At 54.3% G+C, this 19,025-nt stretch overlaps 5 protein-coding genes across 5 annotated transcripts; 2 read left to right on the top strand and 3 right to left on the bottom strand.

Moving 5' to 3' along the window:
* Window positions 1–650: 650 nt before the first annotated feature.
* AYL99_06655 (hypothetical protein) lies at window positions 651–2,510 on the bottom strand (the record flags this gene model as incomplete). The annotated part of the gene is made up of 3 exons (XM_018838164.1): window positions 651–1,392; window positions 1,455–2,355; window positions 2,420–2,510. 3 exons carry the CDS (start codon window positions 2,508–2,510, stop codon window positions 651–653), a joined length of 1,734 nt encoding a protein of 577 aa, XP_018692724.1.
* A 6,354-nt stretch (window positions 2,511–8,864) lies between these two features.
* Window positions 8,865–12,015, top strand: AYL99_06654 (hypothetical protein; the record flags this gene model as incomplete). The annotated part of the gene is made up of 2 exons (XM_018838163.1): window positions 8,865–11,024; window positions 11,080–12,015. 2 exons carry the CDS (start codon window positions 8,865–8,867, stop codon window positions 12,013–12,015), a joined length of 3,096 nt encoding a protein of 1,031 aa, XP_018692723.1.
* Window positions 12,016–12,727: 712 nt separating this feature from the next.
* AYL99_06653 (hypothetical protein) lies at window positions 12,728–14,542 on the bottom strand (the record flags this gene model as incomplete). The annotated part of the gene is made up of 1 exon (XM_018838162.1): window positions 12,728–14,542. One exon carries the CDS (start codon window positions 14,540–14,542, stop codon window positions 12,728–12,730), a length of 1,815 nt encoding a protein of 604 aa, XP_018692722.1.
* A 271-nt stretch (window positions 14,543–14,813) lies between these two features.
* AYL99_06652 (tartrate dehydrogenase) lies at window positions 14,814–15,905 on the bottom strand (the record flags this gene model as incomplete). Its single annotated transcript, XM_018838161.1, has 1 exon — window positions 14,814–15,905. One exon carries the CDS (start codon window positions 15,903–15,905, stop codon window positions 14,814–14,816), a length of 1,092 nt encoding a protein of 363 aa, XP_018692721.1.
* Window positions 15,906–17,609: 1,704 nt separating this feature from the next.
* On the top strand, window positions 17,610–18,914 carry AYL99_06651 (hypothetical protein; the record flags this gene model as incomplete). Its single annotated transcript, XM_018838160.1, has 3 exons — window positions 17,610–17,819; window positions 17,910–18,131; window positions 18,234–18,914. 3 exons carry the CDS (start codon window positions 17,610–17,612, stop codon window positions 18,912–18,914), a joined length of 1,113 nt encoding a protein of 370 aa, XP_018692720.1.
* Between the last annotated feature and the right edge of the window lie 111 nt (window positions 18,915–19,025).

The following is a 19,025-nucleotide window of genomic DNA, read 5'->3' as shown; positions in this document are numbered from 1 at the left end:
ACGACGCCTACGATGGAAAGCTTCCTATCGCCCGATGGTCGTCATTGCGACTCACTCGTTACTATCTCATCCTTCTAACATACAAGCTATAGTTACACACACAGATCGTGAGAGCTGCCACCAACGCACTGCGCAACAACACTTCCCAATCGATAAAGACAGACATTTCAAGTTGCCAGGCGAAAGCCCGCAAGGTATCTTGGACAAAAGACCTCCCAATATTTTTTTCGTAAAAGTGATGGAAATGACAATACAACAAAAACAACCCCGGAACATAACAACAAAACCGAAAAGTGTCGCGAGGGTGCAAAGGTGCAAAAGGCGGAAACACAAACGCGCCGTCCCAAACAAACGTGTTCCCGAAGGTATCCATCGATCCATCGCCATTCAGCGCCCTCTAATCGATTTCATGTTATAGGTGTTGCGGCTCGCGCCGCTTGGAAAGCCAGTCTTGTAGTTTCCGTAAATCCAGGTCATCAGTAAGGAAAGGGGGAATTTCACGCACACATTGGGCAAGAATGTGGCGGAAGTCGATAAGCTTTGGACGTCAAGGGGCTGAGAGGAGGCACTTGAGCGGCCAAGTTGCCGACCGTCCAAGGATGCATGAAATAGAATATCTCAAGCCAGCCCTGCTGTCTGTGAAGCCCAGGTCATGCTTTTTCCGGGGTGGTTTCGGAAAGATCCAGGTCGTCAATGAAAGCCAACCGCTCATGGCGAGGTGAGAGGCATTCGTCGCCTCCTTCGACGACAGAAGGGTGCATCAACGGCTCGCAGGTACGTTCTTCTCCTTCGTTCGAAAGACGATCCGGGCCTCCATCGGAATCTTCCATCCAGTAGCTTTCCAGAGCTCCAATGGCACAGACGATTCCAATGGTCCACCACGCCAGACCGCCATACCCGAGTTTCAGTCCAGCTGTGTGTACCGAGCCCGTCACAACGGGCCCCACGGCACGGGCCAAGCACGCCATCGATGCAGCAGTACCATTGATCCGTCCGAGTACGCTCTTGGAGTAAACAGCATTGGCTAGAAGAATCGCATTCGAAGGAAATGATATCGCTTGAAACGTGATTTTGATCATAAGAGTAGCGTAGATGCCCGTTTGCTGCCAACGTTCCGGAAGAAGTACCAGATATGGCACCACCAAATACAGCACAGGCCAGATAGTCATCGTTAGCCGAGACGCATTGAGTGTGCCGAGGCGTCGGACCATGTAGGGGAAGATGAAGAATTGCGCGACGATCGAATAGCCGCCCTGAATCGCCATCATGAAACCGATGGCGCGGGTGCCCATGCCGAAGCCTCCAGAGAATCGGAAGGGAAGGTGAGGCTCCGTCTGCATACGTTCTTCACTGAGAAAGGTGGGCATCAAGGCGTCGAATGAAACGCTGTGGCTACAAAGCATGTCAGTCGGAGCCACTGGGCGAGGGGAGGAGGAAAAGAACATGGCACATACTAAGCAAGGATCGCATATGCAAAGATGATCAGTTTTACCTGCCGGTTGAAAGGCCTGGCCTCGCTGCTGATTTCTTTCTCCCGCAGCATTTCGAGGTCCAGCTCTATCGTTGAGGCTGACCGCAGCAACGGCGAGCTTTCCGTGCTCCGGTAGCCCGGGGGTGGATCGCGATGGTCAAAGGCATCCGGTCGGTCTCCTCGAGCAAAGCCCAATTTACGGCCCAGGGCCTCGAGCTGGACCGGAAGCCTTTCAAATCCGAGGCGCGCGAAGAACACCTCGAACGCAACCTCTCCAACGCTATTGCAAGGCTTTTTCTTGGTATGTGTTTCTTCGAGAAACAGGACGCCAACCACAATACCGCAGATGAGCACTGCAACACAGACGAGATTGGGCAACAGGAACGGGAACTTGTCGAACAAGCCGCCTCGACGGAACCCGAGGGAGTCACATGGCATAGCCAAGGCTCCGCCTATCGAGGGACCAATGATGGATCCGATACTCCAGACCACCGGCATGATCGAATACGCACGAGGCTGATGCTCCTTCTTCGTCACGAGCTCTGCTACGGTGGTTTGGAGCACTCCCACATTGCCGTTCAGAGCCCCGCCGAGGGCTCTGGCGAGAATGGCAGTTTTCAGACTCCGCGAAAATCCAAAGCATATCATGCTCAAGGCGGTCCCAGCGAGACCCATGATCAAGACCGGTTTGCGGCCGACGCGGTCACTCAGCCGGCCCCAAAGCATTCCGGTCAAAAACTCGGCAAAGGCAAAGGCTGTAATGAGCATTCCGGCAAAGACCGATATCCGCGACTCGTCTTGGGTGATGTTGAACGATTCAATCATGCGGTAGGCGTACGGGAATATTGACATGAAGGCGATTGGCTCGCATAGACGACATATTGCTGTCCGATGTGTTAGTGATTCGCAACAGGTTGCCAATTTGGGAGCGCCTGCGAGATGACGTACCCAGCACGCCCAATTGTCGGTATGGAAACCCATCGTCGACATGTTTGAGCTCCCGTTGACTCGGGGACTGCTTGGTGCAACGGTTCAGCATCGTCACCGAGGGAGGAAAAGGAACTTGTCGTGTGAGGGCGGAAAGTGAGGTGAACAAAGAAGAGGGTCATCTAGCACACGGCGCGAGGAGGGCGGTCATAATAAGGGAAAGGAAATTTCCAGGAGACAAAGGATCGAGCAGCGATAGACAGGGCGGGCGGGGCATTCTCATCTTTCTCTTCTGACGGAATGGTGCATCCGCCGCCGCGTGGAAGAGGCGGTGGACTGCCTGGAGCAGTTGGCATAGCACAGAACGCGGCAGCGAGCAGGACCTTGCGATGGAGACATTTTTGCGCAAAGCCAGTGGCCAAAAAAGCAGCCACGGTTACACGAACGAGGCACCCCGAGGGGAGGGCGGAATGGACAAGGTAATCAGGGCAAAAAGTCTCTGACATCCGCGCCCGGTTGTCCACAGAAGGCGGTGTTGGGCAGCTCCAGTCAGAGCGCTAGAGCCCGAGCCGCGGGTGCCGTCAGACCAGTTTGTAGTCACCCGAAATAAAATGCCCTGCACGACTGGGGGGTGGGAGATGATGTTCTTCAATCGGACGGTTCGAGCGAGTTGGGCAACTCGGGTTGAAAGTCAGGAAGGGCCGGGAAGTGGTGCGTGATGCTCGGGGAAGGCGTAACTTGTGCCCAGGTGGGATGTTGCTGGATCCCTGGCGCAAGTGGACACACTCGAGGGAACGGCATTGAATGGGGTCAAGGCCAGGATGGTGAAAAAATGGAGAACATGGCCAGACGCTCCTCTCTGTTGGGCTCTTTGACTTTTCTCTGCCGTTTGGGCTCCAGAAAGTGGGTTTCAGGGCTGCCATGCGACGGTGGCGATGTGGATCCGGGACTGGCATCGTGACAAGGATAGCAAAAGGCCCATAGACTGCAGGTCGTTTTGAAAAGGGAGAAGAAAAGAAAGGCGGAAAAGGAAATACCACTGATTGACGTGGACAGGGGTGGAGGTCGATACTCGTACAGGCTTGCAGCCAATTAACCGGGGGGACGGACGTTGATCCAGAAGAATTTCGGCATCATGGACCCAGGCCAGTAGCATCCAGTAGAAATAAAAGCGCATCTGAGCCCAGGAACCGCGACAATGGTACCTTCGGGGCCTTGTGATTCGGAGGATCGATATGCATAGGCTTCGCTCTGCCAGAGTGGAATTTACCCCTGACCAGAGCTTGAGTGGACCGCGGTGAACAGGCTAGGGATCAGAATCCTGGTCTTCCGGAGGCCGGGGAGCCTGCTTACCGAAGAGTTTGCTGCCTCTAGCGCTGGCCTTTCCACCTCTCGGCTAGCACTTGGGCTGGCCGCTAGACTGCCCCCAGAAGCTTTTGCTTGTTCGCTCGTCCAGTGGCGAACAAGCCGGCTGGGAATCCTGCTTATGATCCAAGGGCCCTGTACCGAGTTATGTGACGAGGGAGACGCCACTACCTTGCTTGCTGCATCAGCAGCATGTCATCCTTCTCGTTTCAATGCACCTTGTGACCAGCGTGCCGTGCATGCCTGATCGAGGCCCGACACGATTCTCGGACTCTGAACTCTCTAGTCATGGGCATTTTCTTGTTTTGCTCACCAATTGAACCTTTTCGCGGCGTGGGATACAGAGGCGGTGAAAAAGGCGGTCATGCCCGACGGATTCGTGGATAAATTGATTCACTTTGGGCTGGAAGGGAGGGCCAAGGCTGGCAGGGTGTCGCTGGTTTGGTGATTGGCGATCGAACAAGTGCTCCCGTGGAGTTTAGGGTCAAGCGTTTAGACGTGTCATAGACTGGGGTCAGTCGTACAAAGGGCGGGTAAGCAGTTGAGGGGGGGCGTCGCCTCGGAAGGCTTCGAGTCGGTACGGTCTGTAACTGCGCTGCGGTCGACGTTGCCCCACCCACTCGCTGGACCTGTACCCGAGTTCCATGATGACGACGATCCTTTGTTTCGGCGTACTCGTTTGTAGTGGCTCTGGCCAGCAGCTAACACGAGAAGTTGTCTCTAGATGAGCGACACGCAGCATACGGCGCCCCAGCAGCAGGGGTTGGGAATGTACAATGACTCGGGTGCCTTTGACAAAAAGACCTGGAGAAACAAGGGCCGCCAAAGGATCCGGAAGATGAGCGGGCCAGTATTTCCATTCGTGCTGCGTACTCTAAACGATGGAGAGGCCAGGACCGGCCGACTGGATAGGGTGGGAAAAAAGGAAAATGTCTGACACGTCAAAAATGCACCAGGGCGGGTAGAAAGGAGACAGGCATGGATCACAAGGTTCACCAGTGATGGGTTCTTCAATGATGATTCGACTGCGCTGACCAGGGCAGACGCACTGTCCCAAGGCAGATTCTGGGCAAAAGCACGGGTGAAAGGGCGAGTGAAAGATGAGGTGAAAGTGAAAAGACGAAAAGGGATGGGCAACGGAGAAAGATGGACCTTGGACAGGACTTACGGAGTACTCTCTCATGACCAGGAAGGCCAGAGAGCAAGGGCAACAAGGGAGGCCCGTCTCCTTTCTGCTGTTCGCTTAGCAGGTTCGAATCGAACAAGCAAGCAGCCGGTACCGTGTCATTGGAAGGCCACCACCCATCACCCCCCCTGCCTGGAGAACAGAGTTGAAGCCTATCATAACAGCTGAACGGGGGGAGCAAACGTAGCGAGAAGTTCCAGCGGCCGCGGTACTTACTAGGGAGCTACGCAGGAGCCTACGAGAGGGGAGCAGGGGGCCCGAAGAGGGAGGGTGGGGGACGACGTTGATGGGTGGGTGGTAGCGGACGATGGGACCAAACCTTTCACACAATTGACTTTGGAAAGTGAAATTCGCGAGTTTCACCGGAAGCTCAACCCCAAGTCCCCCGGGGAATATTCAGCACCCTTGCTCAGCTCTGTTTGACTTGGCGTGCAGCCCCTGATTCATTTTCCAGAACGACGCCACCGGCATCAGCGCCGATGCCATCACAGCTAACCGTTCAGGACTCAAAGAGCAGCAGATGAAAGAGTTTGCGGAGGGTTGATGAGGCAATCAGCTCGCCAATGGAATATCTCCTGAGTTTCCGGGGGAGTGGTTCACACACACCGGCGACACCGTAGATACGTACCTACCTACAGTAGATGCTCCGTCCATCAAAAGACCAATGATACATATAGCTAAGAGGCCCGTAAAGTGTCTGCCGAGCCCTAGTTAGGCCGAGTCACATGCTTAAACGCGGGAGCCAAAGCATCGATTGGGGGCGAGGGAAGCAAGATTTTAGGCAGCACGCCGGGCAATCCACCCAAGGCGCCCCCATCTTTTTCCTCCAAATGGACTCCATCTCAATGTCACTTTATCCGCTTGTATCATTCTTTTACCGCAGCAATGACCTGGCCTCGATGACGCAGAGAGTCTTGGAACCAGTCTTGCTGGTCTCTCATTAATACTGCCCCATCCAGTCCTTTATTTTTGGGACGATAATACTGCATGGACTGGCCCTTTGTGGCATGGTATGTAGGTGTTTCATAGGCTAGAATGGCTCCGAGCCTACAGTACACCAGCGTGACCAGCAACCCCCGCGCCATTTACAGCATGGAACCTGCACTTACTTCGACTGTCCAGGAGTCCCAAAGTGAGCAGTGCTCGGTCAAACAGGCTGTCCGGGAGAAGCCACAAGAGTCTCATCCAGACCATCTGCAAGTGACCCTTTCTGTCCAATGTTGCGTCGTGACGGGTGAGTGTCTAGGTAGTCCTGCCACTCAACCATGACACCTGCTGTCACTCGCCCGAAAGAGCCAGTTCCATTGGAAGGCCGGCAAATTCTGCAGATTGCTGCATCATGGCTGCGCCCCGGAAAAATAAGACCTAGTAGCAGAGGGCCTTGTTGTCATGACAAAGAATCATGAGCAACTAAACTAGCTCGACCTCACTACGTGGCGACAGGTAGTGCAAAAATGCCCCCATGAAGATGCCGGAGAAAAAAGGCTCCTCGGATTATGCGCCCTGCAGACTACCGCAGCGTGGGCAGTTACCCTAGAGCATGCACAATGTCGTCTGCGATTTTCGGGGGTGGCACAAAGGACCGCACAGCGGGTTGCGTGCCTCGCCTTGGGTTCTGGAGCCTCGTTTAGAAAGAACCCATGGTCGATATGCAAGGCGCCACCTGACATCCCCAACTCTCTGGCCAGAGTCGGGCGATAGCATCATCAACCACCGCATAACCGTCACTTTTCGCAGTCACACAATGCATTCTCTATCTGGTGCCAGCACATTGCCTGCCTGTCACCAAATCCCCTCAACCGGTGAGGGGATTACCTGTTCTGGTCGACCGCCGTCAAAAGACCAGGGTTGGGAGTGGGTAGACGGCTACTCGCTGTGGTGGTCGACCTCACAGAAAGAGGCGCATTTTCTCGGTGTGACCTGTCACCTCGCCTCCGACCACCAGCGAGAACTGTCCCAACTTGCAGAGAATGAATCATCCGCCCGCAACTCGCTCAGGAGGGTAAAGCCACCCGACCGTGAGTCAAGTAGCGGTCAGATAAAGTTGCATCGACTCCGATGGACACGACGTGTGCAGCGGCCATTACCCCCTCGGGACTCTTCCATCCTGAATCCAGACCCCCCAGGATCCTGCATGGGCAGATTCCACCCAGGGCCTCTGGCTAGAGATGGAGGCTTGCAAGTGTTTTGTGCATACTTGTAACTCTGCATGCTCGTAGGCAGTATGTGTCACGCTCCCATTCGACCTCTCAGACTCCTCCTTCGTTCTTTTGTCTTACTGCCCACTCCAACAACACCCGGAACGGCTGAGTTTCTGGGATGCTGCTCGCCTGGTCAGCGTTAATCCGCTTGTGCCCAACGTTCTTGCTTCAATGTGATGCAGTTCGACAACCTCAGCAGACTCTAGCACTTTCAACATAACCCACTCCGACCGCGCACTATGTACGGAAAAGCTGAGAATCATAGCATGGTGGGGGAAATGATGACCCACCAAGTGGTTGCCTGCCCGGGAAAAGGACTGGCTTTACCATTCATAAACAGGGCGTCGGTGGCGATCTCTCTGGTAGTCAAGCGGTCACCTGCTTCCTTGCTGCGTGTCTTCCTTTTTTCATGGATCAACTGATGATGGAGCCGTGAGAAGTGGCCGCAGATTGGACACATGGAGACTGCTTCTGACGTCCGAGACATCGCTGCGCCTCGCCACAGTAGAAAGTCTGGCATGAAGACGGAACTCCCGGAGTCGGTAGGAAGCTGAGACGGACATGGTTGTGGAAGACCTCTGGGGTTGCAACTTGGAAAGTGACTCTGTCATGAACTCCTGACGCGGGTCGATCGATGGTGCCTGTGCGAGAGCTGGACCGTCAGGACCTCCTCCGTGGGAGCAATTGGGGAAATTCTTTCTTCCCCTACACGTCGAGATCGCCGGTGTAGCACCTCACCTTTTGAATTCCGTTTATGGTCCGGAGACTTGATTTGATAGTCATCGAGGTTATCAAACTGTCTGGGTCTGTGCAACGCTGGGTCAAAAGGTTGGTTTCTGTGCAGGAACGACCCTTGTCGGACATCGAGTGACAATTGACGTACGCCAACAACAGAATGTCTGTCGTCCAACCTCTTGAGCGCTGGCACATCCGGAATAGCCATATGACCAGATTTTCGATATTTTGGGCAATTAGTTTGTCGCACCACACGTTATTGCACCTGCCACGGCATGCATTTGCCATGTTTTGCGCGGGGGATGAGCTGCCAGGTTAGTAGGACCTGGCAGTGGCCTCTCCAACCACAATGACAGTGTCGAGCATGCTCTTCGAAGTCAGTTCGAGAAACCGACCTTGTCTAAATCTTGACAGCCGTGTTTCTATGCCCCAGGTTCACAAATGGGGCGCCCCTCCAGTGCAAGTAACGTCCACAATGTCCTGTTCCCATTCATTCTCGTGGTCGTTCGAGGGTCCTCGTCCCTGGCAATCAAAATGCTTTGCAAGGATTTCTGAAATGTGTTGTCTCTTCTTGTTGGTGCTCTCTCCCGGATAGAGCCTGTGACTGTGCCTGTTATGTGATCAGCGATTGGCGAATGTAACCGCGGCAGTTTATCTGCCAAGCCGTGGGCAACGCAGCGACGTGATTTGCTGGCGGCCAATCTCGAGATAAGCCCAAACCCAGCGCAGGCCAGGCATAGGTGCTCCCACCCATTCGCCATGCTTTTTCCTCCAACCACCAACGAGCGATTGAGATCCTCAGCGATATGCGAACCCGAACCTTCAACTCTCTGCCAGGCTCCGCCATGGCCATTCACACGCCGCGCGAGGCTGACCTGTACTGCTCGAGTCTCCTTTGCATGCTGGCTCCCTAGTACTGGACAGGGCATTCTCCCCAAGTACTGGCAGAAGATGTCAGTGTCCTTCTCTGGTTCATGACATGCCCTCATCCACCACTTCTCCTCACAGCGCCGGCCAGAAGCGAGCGTATCCCGCCGACGAACCCCTCCTCCAACCGGCACAGGATGTTGCGGTTGCGGCCTCAACCAACTCCCCTCCCCCCCTCTCAGCGGCTTCGGCCACTTCGGCCTTTAGAAATGTCTCGGCCTGCAACCGCTGTCGCATCAGGAAGAATCGTTGCGATCAACGACTCCCGGCGTGCTCCACGTGCGAAAAGGCCAATGTCCGCTGCGTAGGCTACGACCCCATCACGAAGCGGGAGATCCCTCGCAGCTATGTCTACTATCTCGAGACACGATTGGCATATTTCGAACAGCAACTCAAAGCACATGCGATTCCTTACAATGCCGCTGAAGTGTATAACGCAGAGTCCAAAGAGCTGGGTGACCCGGTGCAATCGCCGGGCAGCGCAAAGAGTTCTTGGGTAGGACCGCAATCTCCAAGTAATGGCTCGCCGCGGCCCGTCAAAAGCGAAGACTGGGATAAGAAGCAGGAGGATGCCGACAAGCTCAACAAACTGGTGTCAAACATCGGCATGGTTTCTGTGCAAGGCGCATCTGATGCCCGATACTTGGGCTCTACATCGGGAATATCGTTCGCTCGCGTCGTGCTGGCTGCCGTCAAGAGCTCGGTGTCTTGCAACAACTCAGAGCGTGCTGGTGTCCGACCCAGTCGTCCATTGCCTAATATGGCCGTTTCGGGCGGTAGTTCCATGAGAGATTCCTACTTCGGCCTCCAAACGAAACCTACCATCAAAGAAGCTACGTTCCCAGACCGGCCGCTAGGTGAGAAGCTGGTCAATTTGTACTTTGAGCATGCCAATCCCCAGATCCCCATCCTCCATCGAGGCGAATTCATGGATTTGTTTGACCGCACATACTCGATCGACCCATCGAAGCGAACCAGCCGCGAACTATACTTGCTCAACATTGTGTTTGCAATTGGCGCGGGCATTATCTGGGGTTCATCCGACCCCCAGCCAAACTCTCATCAAGGGGACTCGGCCCATAAACGGGCCAGATTGGCCATGCAACAAGCTCAGCCTGAGGAATATCATGCTTCCGCCATTGTCAATCTCGGGTCATTTTTGGCTGCCAGTTCATCCCTGGAAGCCGCCGAACGTCCCAATGGTGATTTGGAGGAGCTTCAAGCCGTTTTGTTACTGTGTAGTTTTGCCTTGCTGAGGCCTGTGGCACCAGGACTCTGGTATATTGTCGGCGTCGCAATGAGGCTGGCAGTTGATCTCGGTCTGCATTATGAAGATGGTACTGGCATTGACAATAATGTCGAAGGGCACCAGGGTCCACCGACCACGACGGATATGAAGCCCCCAGGGCCGGTTGACGCGAAAGAAAAAGGACGGCGCGAATGGATTCGTGACCTGCGCAGACGCCTTTGGTGGTGCACTTACACCTTCGACCGTCTGGTCAGTACTTGCGTGGGGAGACCCTTTGGAATCACAGACCAGGTCGTAACGACTGAATTTCCCTCCCTGCTCGACGACAGGTTTATTACGAGGGCTGGGTTTTTGCAGCCAGCGTCTCCCGATGAGCCCACATACAAATGGGTTTCCCACCACTATTTCCGCTTGCGCCTGTTGCAGTCTGAGATCCTACAAGTCCTTCAGCATCAGCAAGCCCAACAAGCTCGTCTGAACGGGACTAATCGTCGCAATCAGTTTATGCACACCAAACTCCCATCGCCTTTTCTGAGCAAGTTCGATTCCTTCCGTTCCTGGCGACGAGACATTGACCAGCGTCTATATGAATGGAAAGAGTCAGCGCCGGAGGCGTCCGAGACTGGGGTCAGTTTCTCGGTGCAGTTCTTGGAACTCAATTACTGGCAAGCCGTTATCATGCTGTACAGGCAGAGTCTCAGCGTTCCAGCACCTCTGGCAAATGAGTTTAGCCCGACCGAGGACGTATCGAGCCCTTCCAGTGTCAGACTGGAAGAAAAAGAGGACGAGGATTTGGTGTTTCTGAAATGCGCCGAAGCCGGCCAAAAGACCTTGAAACTTTACCGGCAACTTCACCGTCTGCGCCTCGTCAATTATACCTACCTCGCGACACACCACTTATTCATGGCTGGCATCTCCTTTCTGTATGCTGTTTGGCATTCTCCGGCGGTCAGAGCGCGCCTGGTAAGGCTCTCCTCCATCTCCTTGCGGACTTTTTACGCTAATCGGTCCCTCTTAGACACTAGATGATTTCGACTTCACAGTCCTCGCTGCGACATCTGTGTTGGGCGATCTCATGGAGAAATGCCCCCCAGCAGAAGCCTGCCGCGACGCTTTCGAGCGAATGAGCAAAGCCACGGTCCAAATGTGCATGTCAACACCTGGATTTGGCTTCTCGATGGAACCACGCGGAGAATATCAATCACGACAACAACTCGCCCGACAATCCAGCATGCAGAACCAGTCCACACAATCACAGAATCAACCCATGCCCATGCAGATCGACTCTTACCCTTCCACAACGACCTCGAATGCAACTCGCATCGCTCCGAAACCCATGCCTAAACGACCGCCACCTAAATTCGACATGGACCTCCGTGAGCTGTTTCCCGATGACCTCGAACCAAGTACCCGACCATCTTACTCCTTTCCTCAGCCACTCCAGGGCCTCCAGCAACAGAGATCCCCACAAACCACCATGGCAACCGGATTGTCGCCGCTGCAGCAGCAGCAGTCACAACATTCTCCTCGCCAGCAACAAATGTCCCCAGCCTCCAGCATAAATTCACAAATCAACAACGGGCTCGGCATGGGCACATCCAACAATCCCTTGCTCTTCAACCAAGGCTCCACCCCTCAGCAAAGCCAGACGCAACAGCAGCAGCAACCATTCTACATGCAAAACACGTACAATCCCGACTTCATGTCCAGCCTACCGGGTATGGACTTCCTCAGCAATGCCGTAACCGGAGGTGGCGACGGAGAATTCAACCTGGACGTGGGTGGAGGACTGGATCTGGGCTTTGGCATGACGGGTCTGGATTTCCAACACGACTGGAGCGACGGACAGGGTCAATATGACCTATTCGACGGCTTTTTCTTCGGGAATGGCTACGGGGGAAATGGGAACGGTGGCGGTGGCGGTGGTGGTTCAGGGGGCACGTCAGGCAGTTAATTAATTCCTCCTGCTGTCAGAGTGAAGCCCGCCCCTGCAAAGAGATGTTTTCATGTCGTTCAACTACCTATATAAGCTCAACAAAGACACATTTTGCCCAGAACCCTTTTTTTGAAATCCACGACAATGACGATTTCATTCCTTTTCATTCCTCATCTCCCATCCTTTGCTTTCTGGCCATCAGGGTGTTACGTGCCACCACTCTAATCCCCGACATCTCATCGCAGGCAAGCAGGCAGGCACTGTCTCCTGAGAGGGTCTCTGAGCTAATAACAGACCAGTCAAGCACAGAGGGGTAGAGAGATAGGATGGGACAGACAGGCAGACAGACAGAGAACAGTTCTCCTCGGGAGGCGGTGAGACTTGATCTGATGTACAGTGTAGGTTGAACTGGTCTGGGAAGTCCTTTTTCCTCCCTCCAGCCGGAAAAGCACTTCCTCGAGGAAGAAGGAAGTGTTGTTTGGGCGTGGCGACGTTGATTGCGACGGCGTTCGTGGGACGTTCCTTTTTCCCGTACAAGTCTGACAGCTGGGGCCCTCCTGGCAGTATATGAGGAGGAGGACATATTACATTGCGCGAGGGCGGTGAGACAAGAGTCCAACTGAGCTTGTTGTCCTGTAGTAACCTTCATATCGATTGACGAGGATTTGGAGGAGCAGACTGTCGCCGTGGGTAGCAGCACACGCCTGTCTATCATGAGCACCTGTGCCCCTCATCCAAAGCCTTCGAAGACATCGTCTTCGGTCTTGCTGGCCCTCGTTTGCTGGCGGCGAAGCTTCTCGATCATCCGCGCGGTCTCCGCTTCGTATTGCTTCTCGTCTTCCGTCATCTTTACGATCCTGTCGTGCTGTCGTCTCGCCTCCTTCTTGGACCGTTTGACTTCCTTGGTAGCCTTGCGCTCGAGCTTCTCGGACCATGCCACGGTGCCCTTCTTCCGTTTCTTGGAGTCAGTCTCCTTGCCACGACCTGCGGCAGGGTCATCATCCTTCGGGCCCTCCTCGAGCATTTGCCTCCGGTGCTTCTCCCTCTGCTTGTCCTTGTACGCGTATCGATCCCAATCAACGCTAGGTCCTTGATAAGGCTCCAGCTTGGTGTTCTTGAGCTCGGCGATTTTCGGCATCTTCAATAGACCCCAGGCAGCGGCGTGGTCGTTCCAGTCGATTCCACTCAGGTTGAAAATGGATTTTGCTTCGTGTTTCGAATAACTCCTGACCCAGCTTACGAATGCCCGCTGCCCTTTGTCGTGCAGTGCTCGGTCCGTAAGTACAATCTTTTGGAATCTCTCCTCAGCCAGACGGTAGTCATCCTCCAGGTCGGAGGGAACAGGGTCAGTCAAGGGTTCAATAGGGGTGTGTCGGACCTTCAAAAATTCCACATAGTCTTGTTCATGAGGGAGTAGAAACACAACACTGAGGCCCTTGCGGCCCGCGCGACCTGCTCGGCCACATCGATGCAGGAATACTTTAGAGTCTGACGGGGGGTCGATTTGGACCACCAAATCCACAGAGGGGATATCCAAACCCCTGGCGGCAACGTCGGTCGTCAGGAGGACAGAGGGAGACGCCGAGTCTGTGAAGCGAATGAAATTCTTCTCCCGCACATTTGCCGGATGCTTACCATGCAAAGGCACCAGCACTGCCTCAAGGGGCATGATCGATGGCAGCAAAGCCTGGAAGTAGTCCACCGCGGCACAAGTCGACAAGTACACGATTGTCCGAAGCGGCATTGGATCGAGGTGCTTGAGTAGCGCTGCTAAGAATGGAAATCTTTGAGAAGCTCGAGTCACCGCGTAGGTCATCTTGAGACTTGCAGGAGTGCGCTTGTCTTCCACTCCGTTGGCGCCTTTGACTTTGACTTCGATCTTCACAGGATTTCGCAGGCCCACGCGAATCAATTGATCCAGTGCCTCGCTCACACTGGCACTGAAGAGACCTGTCCTCCGCTCTTTGGGGAGGAGGTTGAGAATTTTGGTCAGCTCGTCTTTGAACCCATGGTCGAGCAATCGGTCGGCCTCGTCGAGCACGAGCACTTCGAACGAGGATTTTGGATAGTGGACATCTTTTGAGGTCATAATATCGACAAGCCGGCCTGGTGTCGCTACCAACACATTCGGGGAGGTCTTGAGGAATCTACTCAAGTCTTGCGCGGGTGTGGTATAGCCACCTACAAGCAGTTGCGGAACCACTTTCAGCGTTGATGGAGGAAAGGATGCTGCTTGATCGGCTGCTTCAGCATCACCCGACGCATCCAAAGGATCAAGGGCCGCTGCGGAGGGAGGGTGGAATCTGAGTAAAGAAACCAGGACATTGTATATTTGTGTGGCCAGCTCTCTGGTAGGAGAAACGATGATGGCCCCGACGTGATGTCTCTTGATCGGCTCTTCCAGTCTTAACAGCTTTTCCATCACTGGTATGAGATACGCCAACGTCTTTCCGCTCCCCGTGACAGCTTCCACTACGACGTCTTTGTAGGCCATGAAGAGGGGGATCGTTGAGGCTTGGACGGGTGTCATGCGGGTGAAGTTCATGGCGGTCACTGCATCGAGGATCCATGGGGACAACGAGGGGTTGAGGGCATCCCAGCCCCTGGGGGACTTTCCTCTCGAAGGTACTGCTCCTCTATCCGGCGCCATGAATAATGTAAAATGTAGACAGGGACAATAGAGTGCGCCGGAGGGGAATGTTCACGGCGCAAGAGAAAACTACACCGGAATTTCTTCGGTACATTTTGTTATATATTTTTTTCTATCCCTATCGATAAGAAAAAATCTTGCCGTTTTTAAAAGCATCTCCTTCACTCTACGCAAAAGACAAAATCTCCTTTTCAATCGCGTCTCCAAAGCTCTTCGTGTTTCCCTTTCCTCCCATATCCGCCGTAATGACACTTTCATCTGCTCGGGAGAGCACATTCTCGACCGCCTTGAGCATTGCAGCAGCAGCCTCCTTGTGGCCGAAATGTTCCAGCATCATCTGACCAGCCCAGATCATGCCCACAGGGTTGGCGATGCCCTTGCCAGCGATGTCAGGCGCGCTTCCGTGTACTGGCTCGAACAGACTTGGGAACTCGCCTGTGGGATTGATATTCCCTGATGGTGCTATGCCGATTGTCCCCGTGCAAGCTGGGCCCAGGTCTGAGAGAATGTCTCCAAAGAGATTGCTGCCAACTATCACATCAAAGATCTGAGGTCGTTGGACAAAATGCGCCGTTAGGATGTCGATGTGATATTTGTCGACATTCACTTCAGGATATGACTTGGCCATGTTCTCGACTCTGGTGTCCCAATAGGGCATTGTAATGCTGATCCCATTACTCTTGGTTGCACTCGTCAAATGCTTCTTCGGCCTGCTCTGGGCCAGCTCGAAAGCGTACTTGAGCACTCTGTCGACCCCGGTCCTGGTCATCACTGTCTCTTGAATGACAGTTTCTCTGTCGGTGCCCTCGAAGATCTTCCCGCCGATACTACTGTATTCGCCCTCCGTGTTCTCTCGGACGATCCAGAAGTCGATGTCTCCCGGTTTGCGCCCCGCCAGCGGACAGCGCACTCCCGGCATTAACCGTGCAGGCCGCAAGTTGATGTACTGATCAAACTCGCGGCGGAACTTCAGCAGGCTACCCCATAAACTAACGTGGTCGGGGACTTGGTCTGGCATGCCTACAGCGCCGAAGTAGAGGGCGTCAAATTTCGATAGCGTGGCATTCCAGTCCGGGGGAAGCATGTCGCCGTGCTTCCGGTAGTATTCACAGCTTGCAAAGTCGAATTCCTCAAATTCGAGTTCCAGGTGGAAAACGTTTGCCGCTGCTTGCAGGCATCGCACGCCATACGGCATGACTTCTGTGCCGATTCCATCTCCGGGAATGACTGCGATTTTCAGTTTCTTTTGTTGAATCATGGCGACAGTTGATTGCTTGTTTACAGGTGTCTGATAGGATAACCTAGCTGCTCGTTGGTGAAGAAACGCCCGTGCGACAGCATATATACCTGGCTAATATCGCTGGCGGGGTAAATTTTACCCGACAATCTTTTGGCCGATGTTGGTTAGCTATTGCGAAATCGGAGTCCCTCACCAGGGAAATCTCGCCGTGCTTGCGTCCATTCAGACGACATCAGTGGTTTCTGGCTCTTTACAACAGGGTTGTTCCGGTCGTGAGCTTTGCTGCGACAACATGGAAGATGCAGCTTGCCACCCTGAGGGCGCTGGCCACCCGCAACAAAAGACTCGGGTTTCATGCAGATTGTCTCACGACAGTAGGTATTCAGTGACCCTGCAAGTGTATCCATGCGATGCCATTTTCTCCCTTGATCAGTCCTACGAAAGGTCATACAAGAGCTCGAAGAGCAAGACTCTCCAGTGCTGCCCTGAACGAGTCGATATAAGCAAGGCTGATACCCCTAGAGCCCCTTTTCTTTGATGCATCATATCTGGCTACCCCCATGATCTCCAACTGTGGGAATAAAGACCTGATACTCGACTTGTTAGGGCTATGTGCTTGTCTTCCATCTCAAAATCTTGCGTTGTGCTCGAGTTTGACCCCGAAATGAAGCAAAGAGGAAGTACAGGACAATGACGGTGAAAGCTCTCGTAGTCTTTTCCAAGGGTGACGGTGTGGCACATCCTGTGGTTCCTTTCCCTTTTTACGGAGGAGAATAAGTTGGATTGCGATGCCGCGTTTGTTCCCTTGACTTGTTGAGTGGAATAGTGGATGCGTTTAGTCACCGAGAGAGTGAGAAGTGAGAATTTTCCAAGCCTACGTTGCGGGGAGTTGCTATTTTCTTTTTGGAACAACAGCTCTGGAAAACAAATAGAGAGAGGGAACGGGATCCAGGACGCCACTGGTAGAGGAGGGCAGTCATTTTTGGTGAACTCATCTGCTTTGGCTCCGTTTGGCTCTTCGCATTCTCCTAGTTGGATAGAGGCAGCGCAGTCAGGGATAGTTTTCTCGGAAGACTGTTTCCTCGTCTGTCCTCAACTTTCGTTGTGGGACTGTCTCGACCAGTTTTGGGGGGGACGATCTCGTGTGTTCCTAACGACAACCTATGATGGCTTGCAACCTTGCCGGGACAGCAATGTCCTGAGAATTGAGTAGCAAGGCAGTACAGAGCCCAGATCAGACCCCAATGCTTCGTTCATCGCCGGTAGTGGGTCTGCAGAATTCACATGCCCAGTTGTCCCACTGACGAGAAACCCGATATCAGCATATGGAAATAGACTGTGGAAATATCAGTTTCGGCAATAGGTATCACCGCCAGACATAGTGTCACCAGGTCTATTCAACACCTCCGCACATTCTCGTCTTCTTCTCCACACTATCTTCCACTGGCCACACGGAGGGCGGGTCGTGGGATGGAGATATGCGATACGGAGAATGCGATCGGATAACCCGGGGGATAACGGTTAGTGTCACGCCTCCATCCAAGGCCCGACGACAATCACACAGCATGGTCGTCGGCCTGGGTTAGGAGCTCTGTTGGCATCTCCCGCGAATTCATACAGTCGATCTACATATACTTGGACATACTCACTGTCCACCCCGACTCCGGCTTCCAAGGCGCGAGTTAAAAGAAAATATTGGTTGAGGAACCGGCCACACTCACAATGTCGGTCGCGACTGATCTTGACATTGTCGAAACGCCATGTCACCGACGATACTTCCACGTTGGCGGCGTCTACGAAGAGGACAAAGGCACGAGCTACGGGGGACAGATCATGCGAGGCCAGACGTACGTCGAATGTTTAACGCCCCTGGGCGGCGCCAAGCGAGAGTATCCTCTGGTCTTCGTCCACGGTGGCGCCCAAAGTGGTCTGGTATGTACATATGGACAGATAACTGGTTGCCAGCCATAAGGGTAGTTTGGGCTGCTGAAATGCGGATGGAGGCTAATGTACCAGGGCTAGAACTGGCTGCACACACCCGACGGTCGAAAAGGGTGGGCTTCTTACTTCCTCGACCACGGGTACACGGTGTACCTGCTCGACACGGCGTCGAGGGGTCGATCCGCGCCGTCTCTTGACCAGAAGCACACCCAGTACCCGACGGGGTTCGTGGAGGACCAGTTCACCGCGACGAAGGTGGCGGCAAAGTGGCCCCAGGCACGGCTGCACACACAATGGCCTGGTGTGAGTTCTAAGTCCAGCACAACACAACGGCAACACTACTCTGCTCCCGAAGACGAAGCATCTATCCTGACTCACTTCTGACTTCGAGACGCGTGTTATCAGACAGGACAACGTGGCGACCCGGTGTTCGACCAATTCTATGCCTCGACCCTGCCGAGCATGACCGACCTGGTGACGTCCCAGCAGGGGCAAAAGGCCGGCATCGTCGCGCTGCTCGACCGCATCGGCCGGCCCAGTATCCTCGTCACGCACTCGCAGGGCGGTCCGGGCGGGTGGCTCGCCGCGGACGCGCGGCCGTCGCTGGTCAAGGCCATCGTCGCCGTCGAGCCGAACGGGCCGCCCTTCTCGGGCACGCATCCGTCGAACGGCGCCCGGGCACGGATGTGGGGTCTGGCCGACATCCCGCTGGAATTTGCGCCGCCGGTCACAGATCCCTCGGAATTACACCTCGTCACCCACCCCTCGACCCAGAACGATCGGTCCCCGGTGATCCTACAGGATGAGGGCGAAGGGCGCGTGGGCCACAAGCTGAAGAATCTCCAGGACATCCCCGTGCTGGTGGAGGTGGGCGAGGCCAGCTACCACGCCGAATTCGACCACGCGACGGTGGCGTTTCTGCGCCAGGCGGGCGTGGCGTGTGACTTCATCCGACTCGAGGAGCTCGGCATCAAAGGCAACGGACACATGCAGATGCTGGAGTTGAACAACCTGGCCATTGCACAAGTGTTGCAAAAGTGGATAGAAGACAAGGTCTCCCACGACGTGGGCCAGACTTCCCTATAGACGAGGAGGAGTCGATTGGGGATATAAATATATACACATATATATGTTTGTATATGTCCATATTGGCACAGGAATGTATGGACCAAAATGCTCTTGGCATGGTGATTCTCA

The sequence above is a fragment of the Fonsecaea erecta genome (assembly GCF_001651985.1).
Source record: "Fonsecaea erecta strain CBS 125763 chromosome Unknown Scaff5, whole genome shotgun sequence".
NCBI lineage: Eukaryota > Fungi > Ascomycota > Eurotiomycetes > Chaetothyriales > Herpotrichiellaceae > Fonsecaea > Fonsecaea erecta.
The sequence above is the reverse complement of the archived record's forward strand: the minus strand, read 5'-3'. Positions and strand labels throughout refer to the sequence as shown.